Here is a 12,392-nt window from a genome sequence, read left to right as displayed (position 1 = left end):
TAAAATAAAAAGTTAGCTGTATTTTTTTTTTGCTTATCAAATCTATATATATTTTTTTTTTGATCCACACCCCCCCCCCCCCCCCAAAAAAAAATAAAACAAATTAATTTTATTGCACACAAACACAATATAATCTCTGGTTTATTGTGTGTGTATATCTACAGTATCTACAGTACATAGATACTGTATCTTTTCATGCGACAACACCGAAGAAATTACACTTTGCTACAATGTAAAGTAGTGAGTGTAAAGTTTGTATAACAGTGTAAATTTGCTGTCCCCTCAAAATAACTCCACACGCAGCTATTAATGTCTAAACCGCTGGCAACAAAAGTGAGTACACCCCTAAGTGAAAATGTCCTAATTGGGCCCAAAGTGTCAATATTTTGTGTGGCCACCATTATTTTCCAGCACTGCCTTAACCCTCTTGAGCATGGAGTTCACCAGAGCTTCCCAGATTGCCACTGGAGTCCTCTTCCACTCCTCCATGACGACATTGCGGACCTGGTGGATGTTGGAGACCTTGCGCTCCTCCACCTTCTGTTTGCGGATGCCTCACAGATGCTCAATAGGGTTTAGGTCTGGAGACATGCTTGGTCAGGCCCTTCTTAAGCAAGGCAGTGGTCGTCTTGTAGGTGTGTTTGGAGTCATTATGTTGAAATACTGCCCTGCGGCCCAGTCTCCGAATTGAGGGACTTATGCTCTGCTTCAGTATGTCAGAGTACATGTTGGCATTCATGGTTCCCTCAATGAACTGTAGCGCCCCAGTGTTGGCAGCACTCGTGCAGCCCCAGACCTTGACACTCCCACCACCACGCTTAGCTTTAGGCAAGACACTTGTCTTTGTACTCCTCACCTGGTTGCTGCCACATGTGCTTGACGCCATCTGAACCAAATAAGTTTATCTCGTCAGACCACAGGACATGGTTCCCGTAATCCATGTCCTTAGCCTGTGTGTCTTCAGCAAACTGTTTGCGGGCTTTCTTGTGCATCATCTTTAGAAGAGACTTCCTTCTGGGATGACAGCCATGCAGACCAAATTTTATGCATTGTGCGGCATATGGTCTGAGCAATGACAATGACAGGCTATCCCCCCCCCCCACACACACACGCTTTCAACCTCTGCAGCAATGCAGGCAGCACTCGTATGTCTCTTTCCGAAAGACAACCTCTGGATATGATGCTGAACACGTGCACTCAACTTCTTCGGTCGACCATGGCGAGGCTTGTTCTGAGTGGAACCTGTCCTTTACTCACTTGTGTTGCCAGCAGTTTAGACATTAATGGCTGTGTGTTGAGTTATTTTGAGGCGACAGCAAATTTACACTGTTATACAAGCTGTACACTCACTACTTTACATTGTAGCAAAGTGTCATTTCATCAGTGTTGTCACATGAAAAGATGTAATAAAATATTTAAGTGTACTACTTTTTGTGAGATACCGTGTGTGTGTGTGTGTGTGTATGTGTGTGTGTATGTATGTATATATATATGTATGTATATGTATATATATATATATATATATATATATATATATATATATATATATATATATATATATAATATATATTTTATTATAATATTTTTTTATTTTTTTTATTTTACTTCAAGGGCCAAAAAAACCCTATGTGATTTGGATTTAGCATGTGGCAGGTCTTCTTTATGAAGACTTCAGGTGTCTATTAGATTCCTAATGTCTCTCCTTCCCTGATTGTGCGCATATCCAGGTAAACAAAAAGTGTTTAATTGCTGGTGAGACTTGCCACTTCCCCCTATAGCAGTTTTACTAAGGCATCCTTGTCGCTGTAGTGCGAAAGTGAGGTTTAACCTTAACCACTTCAGCCCCAGAAGATTTTACCCCCTTCCTAACCAGAGCATTTTTTACAATTTGGCAGAGTTTCGCCTTAACGGACAATTGTGCAGGCATGCAATGCTGTACCCAAGCAAAATTTGCGTCCTTTTTTTTCCCCCCACAAATAGAGCTTTCTTTTGGTGATATTTTGATCACCTTTGTGGTCTTTATTTATTTTGGGCTATAAACAAAAAAAGACTGACAATTTTAAAGAAGAAAAACAATATTTTTAACTTTTTGCTATAATAAATATCCTCCCAATTTTTTATTTCTTTTAAAGCAAATTTCTTCATCAGTTTAGGCCAATATATATTCTTCTACATATTTTTGGTAAAATAAATCACTAAGTGTATATTGATTGGTTTGCGCAAAAGTTATAGTGTCTACAAACTATGGGAAAGATTTATGGCTGCTTTTTTTTTTTTTTTTTTTTATATTAATGCAATCTGCGATTTTTAGCGGTATTGTGAGGGACAGATCGGACCCTTTTTTACACATTTTTGGGACTATTGACATTTATACTGCGATCATTGCTATAAAAATGCACTGACTACTGTGTAATGTCACTGGTAGTGAAGGGGTTAACACTGGGGGGTGATGTGTGTTCCCTCAGTGTGTTCTAACTGTATGGGGATAGGACTAGGAATAGGAGTAGGAGAATAGACATATTGCTGTTGCTACTTGGAAGGAACAAACCTCTCTTCTCTCTTCTCCTTTGACAGCACTGGGATTTGTGTGTTTACATACACACACACACACACACCGACAAATCCCCCTGCTGTTGCTCGTGCGTGGCCGGCGGAGATCATGTAACCCTGCCTAGGAATGAAATATGATACTTCTTTAACAGGGTTCTAATATGCTTAACTATATGGTGATAATTTACCTAAAACAGGGCCTGAAAAGTGGGAGTGATGGTGGGCAGTCCGCCCTTGTTGACTAAGCAGCACACACGTAATGAGGGCAGGCCTATGACAGCCTGGGATCCGAGAAGTAATTTGAATAATGTTGGCATAATTCAGACTGTTAAACTCCAGGGTAGCTTAACCACTTGCTTACTGGGCACTTAAACCCCCCTCCTGCCCAGACCAATTTTCAGCTTTCAGCGCTGATGCACTTTGAATGACAATTGCGCGGTCATACAACACTGTACCCAAATGAAATTTTTATAATTTTTTTCCCACAAATAGAGCTTTCTTTTGGTGGTACTTAATTACAGCTGGGAGTTTTATTTTTTGCTAAACAAACAAAAAAAGATGCAAAAAAAAAAAATCATGTTTAATAGTTTAAAATTTTGCAAACCGGTCATTTTTCTCCTTCATTGAAGTGCACTGATAGGCGGCACTGGTGGGCACTGATAGGCGGCACTGGTGGGCACTGATAGGCGGCACTGGTGGGCACTGATAGGCGGCACTGATGGGCAAAGATGGGCACAGATAAGATGGCACGGATGGGTGGCACTAATAGGTACCACTGATAGATGGGACTGATGGGCACTGATAGGTGGCACTGATAGGTGGCTCTGATAGGTGGCACTGCTGGGCACTGATGGGTGGCACTGATAGGCACTGGTAGATGACACTGATGGGCACGGATATGTGGCACTGGGGTGCAGCACCGTTGTTAAGGCAGATTGTGGGCACTGATGGGTGGCACTATGGGCACTGCTGGGTGGCACTGATGGGGGGGCACTTTTTTATTACAGAGGTGGCACTGGCAGGGGGCAGGTGGGCACTGGTAAGCTGGCCCTGATCGGAACTGATGTCCCGATCACGGCCGCCGGTGATCGGCTCTTTTTTTTTCTCGTCGCGGTGTCAGCGCGAGGAGGAAAAATAGCCTATTACTGGCTCCGTTGTATCACATGATCAGCTATCATTGGCTGACAGCTGATCACGTGGTAAGGGGTCGGGATCGACCCCTTGCTCGGATCCGTGATCCGGCGAGTCTCGTAGACTCGCTGATCACCGAGCGCGCCACGCGCGCCCCTCGGGCCGCGCAGGCCGCTCGTGCACGGGACGACGTCAATAGACGTAGTCCCGGCAAAGGAGGTCCGCGCTGTAGCAGTCATTTGGCTATAGCGCGGATCTCTACTGGTTAAAAAAAATCCTGGAGTTAAGAGATTTGGGGAGAAAGGTTAGGTACCCAGGATATGTGGAGAAACCTTATATTTTTCCCTTGTTTACAGGGCCCGCTACCACAACTAGTGGTTCTGTATACAAAAACTGCATATTGAAAATATCCAGTTTTGATTTTTGTGCTTTTTGGAAACCCTGTTTCTCTCCACATTTTAAATTCCACAAACTGAATAGGCTACTAATGGTATGTTTGTATTTTTTTCTTTGTAGCTTTCCTTTACAGCTGGAGAATGGGCAGACCGTGGAAAGAACAGTTGCTCAGTACTTTAGAGAAAAGTATAATCTCCAGCTGAAGTATCCTCATTTGCCCTGTCTGCAAGTTGGACAGGAACAAAAACACACATACCTGCCTCTGGAAGTAAGAACCATCTGCTCATATACTTTATCTAACATTTTTGTGTGTACATGATATCTTTACATCCTTTTCATTAATTGCTTAAAATCTTTTCTTCAATTCATTTCGCTATGACAGTCTAAAAAATTGGCTTCAACATTTTTTTATTCGTTTTTGTGTGTATGCTGCTGTCACATAAAATGTTTTTGGTATTGTCAGGTGTTTTTTTTTTAGTTTTTTTTTCTATATTTTGGTTTGTGGTAATGCAGGTTCTGTCATGCGTTAACATGCGCTGCATTTAGGCAGCCCATTCCTTATGAATGAGCTTTCAACAGGAGAATGTCCAATGCATATATCATATCTGGCCAATCCCCCCGGGAGCTGGAAATCACTGAAGTAGACACTGCTACCCCAGTGGACTCCTCTTGCTTCCAGGGCCTGTGCCGAGTGCCTCCCTCGCTGCATTCTGAACACAGGAGGCTGGCCTCTTGGGAAGGGCACCATTCAAAGAATGCTTTGCATTCTATTGAATGAATGCAAAGTGATATCTGATTAGACGAGATGAAGAACATGACATCACACGCTACCTCTCAACCTTATCCCATCAGAGAATGCTTTGCATTCATTCAGAAAATGCAAAGCATTCTCTGAATGGCATCTGTGCTAGTAGACTGACCTCGTGTGTTCACAATGCAGAGGATAATCTGCTCACCACGGAAAATGGAGGCAAGTGGAGATTACTGGAGCAGCACGGTTTACTTCAACGATTTCTAGCTTCCAGGGGGATTGGCCAGGAATGGCATATGGTGAACCAATGTAACCCTTGTATAAAACGCATTTACTTGGAATTCATCTTTAAGCAAAAATATTTTCAAATAAACTATAGGACATATGTATGGCAGATGTCCTATATTATTTTGTTGAAAAGTGGGTAAATCCATATGGAGTTGAAATAGATTTTTTTTTTTTTTCTTTTTTTTTTTTTTTTTGCTGGTCACTAGGACTCTTTCCAGTAGGTGGATATAAATGTTAACAATGAAAACCTGGCTTAGACTATATTCCTTCCCTAAGAGCCAGTTCACACAGGGGCGACTCATATCAGATTTCAGGTCGCCCCTAGTCGTCTCAGGTCGGACAACATGTAAAAATCAATGTAAGTGAATGAGAGCCATCTTAATGTACACTACTGAAGTCGCTCCGACTTCAGAAAAGGTTCCTGTACTACTTCAATCCGACTTGTAGGCGACTGGTACCCGTTGATTTCAATGGAGGTCGCCTACAAGTCGGATCTCCATCTATTCGGAGGCGACTCTCACGGAATTATCAGCTCTCAAGAGGGAAGTCCACGCCAAATTTATTAAACAATTTGGCGTGGGTTCCCCCTCCGAGAGCATACCAGGCCCTTAGGTCTGGTATGGATTCTAAGGGGAACCCCCCACGCCAAAAAAAACGGCGTGGGGTCCCCCCCAGATGCATACCAGACCCTTATCCGAGCACGCTACCCGGTCGGCCAGGAAAGGGGGTGGGGACGAGCGAGCGCCCCCCCCCCGAGCCGTACCAGGCCACGTGCCCTCAACATGGGCGGTGCCTTGGGGAAGGGGGGGCCACGCGGCCCCCCCACCCCAAAGCACCTTGTCCCCATGTTGATGAGGACAAGGACCTCTTCCCGACAACCCTGGCCGTTGGTTGTCGGGGTCTGCGGGTGGGGGGCTTATCGGAATCCGGGAGCCCCCTTTTAATAAGGGGGCCCCCAGATCCCGGCCCCCCACCATATGTGAATGAGTATGGGGTACAATGTACCCCTACCCATTCACCTGTGAAAAAAAATGTACAAAAAAAACACAACACACAAGGGTTAAAATAGTTTATTGCACAGCTCCGGGGGTCTTCCGTCTTCTGGGGTCTTCTCGCCGCTAACTTCTGCTCTTTTGCTAGTTCTTTCACTAGCGGAGGAGCCCGGCTTTCTTCTTCTTCGCCGCCACCCTCTTCTTCAGACTTCGGGGGTCTTGTCCCCCTCTTCGGTTCTTCTTGCCGGGCCACCGCGCCTTCTTCTAGCTCTTTTACAAGCAGTGGCCCGGTCTTCTGCCGTTGTCACCGTCTTCTGTTCTCTTCAGGAGATGTTGCCTCGTCGCTGTCTCTGCTCACAATGACAGGGACGCAGCGTGCGGCGACTAATATAGGGACATCACCGGATGATGTCACAGTCCCAGCATCATCAGTCCTGCACGCATGCAAACAGTGAGTGTCCCACACGTGAGGCATCACCGTGAATATGAATATCAGATCATGGGCAGTAATTCTAGCATTAAACCTCTTCTGTAAATCTAAAGTGGTAACCTGTAAAGGCTTTTAAAACCTATGGATAGTAAAATTTACGTTGATGCATGAGCAATTTTAAAGTTTTGACATGTTTGGTATCTATTTACTCAGCATGACATTATCTTTTATATCTTACAAAAAATTGGGTTATGGAATGCGTGTTTTTGCTTTAAAATAAAAAATTGTGTATTTTTTTTTTTTTTTTTCTAGAGCCTCGACTTTAAAAAAAAAATAATAATCTATGTTTGGGGGTTCTAAGTAATTTTCTAGCAAAAAAAAAGATTGTTACAGTACTGTAAACAAAAAAGTGCCATAAAAGGCCTGGTTTTGAAGTAGTTCGTTGTAAAAATGTGCAATACTTTATACCAGAATCATCATTTTATTGTCCTTTTAAACCAAACAAACTTTATAGAGTAACATTTCTAAATTGAATCTGCAATTACATGTGTTTGTTTTTTTTTGTTTGTTTATTTGTTTTTGTTTTTTAAACAAACCTTGGCCAAAAAAGTAAAAAATCGTTTTTTTTTTTTTTGTTTTTGTTTTTTTGTTGCTTTTTTGGGTTTAAGAAATGCATAAGAAAATAAACATTTTTACAATACAATATCACAAAAAGCCTTGTTTGCCGGCAGTGCTCTAAATAAGTTTATACAGAAGATCATGGGAGGAAAAAGCACCTTATACCTGGGGTTGCACCGACGCCAAGCTTTTACATGCGTATCTGTGCAAATGCTCCGATGCTTGATCCAATACCTGTTACAAGCACCTACCTAGTACTAGTGAAAAAAAACATTTACTAGTAGCTCCTCCTCAAGTCCCCCTAAATACTTAACTGAGCTTAATCATGATCTGGCACTGTCCACATCTGCAGCAGCTCTTCTTCCCTCTCTCTGCTCTCACAGGCTTGGCTGAGAACAGTTCCTGTTGCTGTCAGTCAAAACCTGTGTGTGGAGGACAGGGCCAAGCAAGGCTGTGTGTCTAAATAGACTCAAACAGCCGGGCTCAGGATCGAGCACACGAGTGCCCCCATAGAAAACTGCTTCCTATGGTGGTCACTCGGCAGCGAGGGACCCAAGAAAAAAAGTATCGAGGCTGCTCTGTGCAAAAACATTGCACAGAGCAGGTAAGTAAGACCTGTTTACTGTTTTAATACAAACAAAAGCAATAAAGCTTTACACTGATTTTTAAATTTTTAAAGACCTTAATGCTATGTTTTTCCAAAAGCATGTTTTATAAAGGAAAGTATATTTATAACTACTAGTTGAGCCAATTTACAAAAAAAAACTCAAATTATTTTTTTTTTTTTGCATGAACAGTTGAAACAAAATTTTTATACTGCACGATCTCTCCCTGCAACATGTCAAAATGCCTTTTCAATATACATTTCTGTTGTGTGTTCCTAGGTCTGTAACATTGTAGCTGGCCAACGATGTATTAAGAAGTTAACTGACAATCAGACATCCACTATGATCAAAGCAACAGCTCGGTCTGCTCCAGACAGACAGGAGGAGATCAGCAGGCTGGTGAGTTAATAACATTTGTGAAAGAAGCTATAATGGTTTGGGGTCCATTCTATTTTAACATTGTCAGATATTTATCTGCACTGTTTTTTTTTATTTTTTTATTTGTTCTCATTCTTTCCATAAAAAAAATAATTTAACTCTGCCGCTTAAATAGGAGCTCCAGTCATTTTTGTATTTAATAAGTCATAAGTTACAAAAAATTTAGCTGCTGACTTTTAATAATCACACACTCACCTCTTCCACGATCCAGTGATATGGTCACCTGAACCCTCGCTTCTCTCCCTTTCCTCTCACCGGTTTTTGGCATCTGAACTGTGGGCATCAGGCTGTGACAGCTTGCGCTGCGCCTACTGAATGGTCCGACAGTCTTCTGGGGCCTGTGACATGTCCCAGTAGACTGCTGGGAGGAAGGGGGAGAGGAGAACTTGGCATTTCTGCAGCCGGGCCGTGGGTGCGGGCAGGCGGGCATGAGAGACCTGGGCATGAAAGAGCCAGGCGGCCGGTATAAGAGCTGGGCGGGCAGCATGAGGACAGCTGAGTGGCCGGCATATGAGAGCGGTGGATGGAAGAAGGGAGAGGGCAAGCAGAGATGACATCATCTCTCTCTGCTCCCCACATCACCTCTCTTCCGCCCTCACAGTTGGTGTCCTGTCAGCCTCAGTGTCAGAGGTGCGGCGGGGAGAAGAGATGACATAATCATCTCACTGCCCGCCCTGCATCACCGCTCTCCTGCCTTCATCTGGAACCCACCACTGCACAGAGGACTGCCTCCGTTCTAAATGGACAAGTGCTGCAATCAATGCAGTGGTGGCAGGTGGCGTGGCAAGTGACATTCCGCCTCTTGTGACAGACAACGTGACAGGTGGCATGGCAAGTGACATTTTGCATCTGGTGACAGGCAACATGGCAGGTGATGTGGCAAATGACATTCCACATCTGGTGACATTCCACATCTGGTGACATTCCACATCTGGTGACAGGCAACGTGGCAGGTGGTGTGGCAAATGACAATCCACATTTGGTGGCAGGCGACAGTGACAAGTGACACACTCAGGGCTCCCACTGATTCTGCATTATGGTGAGTTGAACTATTTAATTTATCACTACAATGTAATAATAGAATGTGCTTCAATCACCCTGACAACATATCAAGCATGGTGCCGTGATGATTGAAACGCTAACACCAACCATTGCCTGCGAAAAATCATTTACTCCCCCCCTTGAAAACTTGGGTAGTGCTGGAGCTTGCCCATCTCCTGCTGCCTGGTAGACATTTCTATTGGCCAGAAAGCCTATAACGGCTATGCATTGGAAAGTATGAGAGAGTGGAGGGAGCAGGTACGTTTTGAAACTACCCAGACATGGTGTAGCTTTGCTGGTTTGGTTCAGTCCAGCATTTAGATGTAAGGGGGGGCAAGGAAAACTGCTTCAAGAACCTCCTGGGTTGCTAGAATTTTATATCTATCCAGCTTTATTATTTATTAAGAGACCCTTCAGAAAAAATGTACTACTATTTGTCTTCAAAATGCCAGCATTAACCACTTCTTGTTCACCCTATAGCAGTTTTACTGCTACAGGGTGACACCTGTGATCATGTGTAAATATACGTGATCCGACACTAGGAGGCATGCATGCGCCCCGTCGTTGGTTCGGTCCCGCTATGATTACACACAGCGGGAGCCGATCTGCGGATACCACATACTTGATTTCCGCTGGCACACCACCGATCATGAGGAAAAGACAAGGCAGATCGTCGCTCTGACAGGAGGAAAGGAATGGCATTTGTGTCCCTGCAAAGCAGCGAATAAATTCCATCTCTTTGGTAAAAACTCCTTCCACAGTACACATAAATACTAGCTAGGCACAGTTATCTCTTTGATAGCCCCTGATGTTTAACCCCTTCCCAGCCATCATTGGTACAATGACAGTGCATATTCCTCTTATATTCATGGACCGACACAGCTTCTCTCTTAGCCATTGGGTTGTTATGCCCTATTACTAGGAGATACTAGGCATTAGTTGTAATACAACACTCAGAACTCTTAGTTCCGCCCAGGGGGCGGTCCCTTGGTCAACAACCCTCCACCCTGCCATGCAGTCATCAGTTTTATTTTGCCTAGTGAAGGAGAAGGACCTAAGAACCCTGCGGGCCCATCGGTCCGTGCTTTTTTATGCAGAAGCGTGACTTTTTGTGCAAGATGAATGATCCTGTGATCTACTATCAACAGCCGGCTGGGTAACAGGCTGGATACCCTTATCCTTGTAGTCTCCCCAGTCCAGCCATCGAGCGTGTGCAGGCCGCAGCTACGTGCTCGGCAGGCCACGACGAAACCTCAGCTCCAGAGTCGCAATATGAAGTCACAATAAAAATGGGAAAAAGTAGTGCAGGAACCTTTTTCATAATCACTGAGACATGAATGGTTCCATTGCCGGAAGTGGGGTGTGACTTGTCATGCGCTTTGGAACTTTCAAATCACATTACAAGTCGCACCGGTTTGAATGAGGGATTGTTGTGATATATAACGTCTATAATAAATGAAATCAAGTTTCATAAGACCCCTTTCACACTGGGGCGGAAGCGGTGTCGGCAGTAAAACTGCACTATTTTTACCCCCCTGCTAGCAGCCGAGAGAGGGTAAAAACCACCGCAAAGCACTGCTGCAGTATAGCCACACTGCCCCATTGATTTCAATGGGCAGGAGCGGTGTATACACACTGCTCCAAAGATGCTTCTAGCAGGACTTTTTGTACCGTCCTGCCAGCGCACCGCTCCTGTGTGAAAGCCCTCGGGGCTTTCACACTGGAGACACAGCAGCGGCTCTTTCGGGGCGCTTTGCAGATGCTATTTTAGTGCTGTAGCGCATGCAAAGCGCCCCAGTGTGAAAAGGGTCTAAACAAACAAAATATTGCTTGTTCACAGAAGTGAAAATCAATTCCAATTTTCATTAAGGTCCACTAAAATCTCCATTACATTTTAGCAACTAAAATCTAATGGGTGTAGTTAAATTGTAATGCATTATTTAAGCATTTCTCTAGAATTTCCAAACTCGTATACTCCTGGAGTAAAAATCTAATATGGTGTTAAGGTTTGAACATGCACTACAGACACAGATTTATCCATTATTTAGCCGTGATATATAACATCTTTATAAATAAAACCACATTTCATAAACAATCAAAAATTACAGCTTTTTGACTAACAGAAGTGCAACTTTAAAATAAAAAAATTAAACCCTATTGGCTGTACTGCCAGGTAGCAAGTGGGGATGTAAATGGGAGTCAGGGAGTGCACAGGGCAGGGTGTGATATACTTTGGGGATGGGGAGGGGACCTGCAAGTGGGGATGGGAAAGTAAATGGGAGTAAGTGCATGCACAGGGCAGAGAACTGGACGGTCTGGGGAGGCTGTTATTTTACACAGTGCTAAGCACTGCTATTTTGCTGTAAGGACGTCACATACAGGCAGACATGAATCTGACGGAGGAGTTATGTCACGTACACGCGATCGGACTTTCCGGCGGACCTCCTCCCTCCGCCTTACTCCTTCCTCCTCCTTACTCCTTCCTCCCTCCTCCAGGAGAGATACTGTACATATCACACAGTACGGCTTGAGATTTGAGGTACCAGCCTCCTTTTTGGACTTTAAGCCTGTTCAGCTCTGTTATCTTGATATACACATGCTGATCTGATACACCACCAGCATTTGTGATTTCTAATGCCGCGTACACACGACCAGACTTTTCAACATCAAAAGTCTGACGGAATTATTCCGACAGACTATTCGATCGTGTGTGGGCTGCAGCGGACTTTTGATTATGGAACATGTTTCAAATTTTTCCGAAAGAACTCCGCCGGACCCAGTTCCTACCGAGAAATCCGCTCGTGTGTGTGCTAGTCCGACGGACAAAAACCGATGCGAGGGCAGCTATTGGCTACTGGCTATGAACTTCCTTATTCTAGTCCAGTCGTACGTCATCACATTCGAATCCGTCGGACTTTGGTGTGATTGTGTGTGGCCAAGTCCATTCATTCGGAAAGTCCGTCAGAACTCCGTCAGAACTCCATCGAAAGTCTGTCGGACCTAAGTCCGGTCGTGTGTACTCGGCATTAGTTGTGTGTATGTCATTTATCCCTGGGATTACCCATTTGTCCTTTTGCTTACCAGCAAACTACAAACTCTAAAATTTCTGTGACTAATTATCTGATTTATGTGCTCCTGAAGAAGCGTACTCT

At 44.1% G+C, this 12,392-nt stretch overlaps 1 protein-coding gene across 2 annotated transcripts in view; it reads left to right on the top strand.

Moving 5' to 3' along the window:
• AGO3 (argonaute RISC catalytic component 3) overlaps positions 1-12,392 on the top strand; it is a 210,676-nt gene that overhangs the window by 118,296 nt on the left and 79,988 nt on the right. For both annotated transcript variants that reach the window (XM_077481720.1, XM_077481719.1), the window contains exons 8-9: positions 4,198-4,345; positions 8,041-8,160. In XM_077481720.1, coding sequence (XP_077337846.1) covers positions 4,198-4,345; positions 8,041-8,160 — 268 coding nt within the window. The remainder of the gene's footprint in view (positions 1-4,197; positions 4,346-8,040; positions 8,161-12,392) is intronic.

The sequence above is a fragment of the Lithobates pipiens genome, unplaced genomic scaffold (genome assembly GCF_037356315.1).
Source record: "Lithobates pipiens isolate NorthernLeopardFrog02 unplaced genomic scaffold, aLitPip1_a1.2 Scaffold_16, whole genome shotgun sequence".
NCBI lineage: Eukaryota > Metazoa > Chordata > Amphibia > Anura > Ranidae > Lithobates > Lithobates pipiens.
This window is presented reverse-complemented; position numbering and strand designations above follow the sequence as displayed.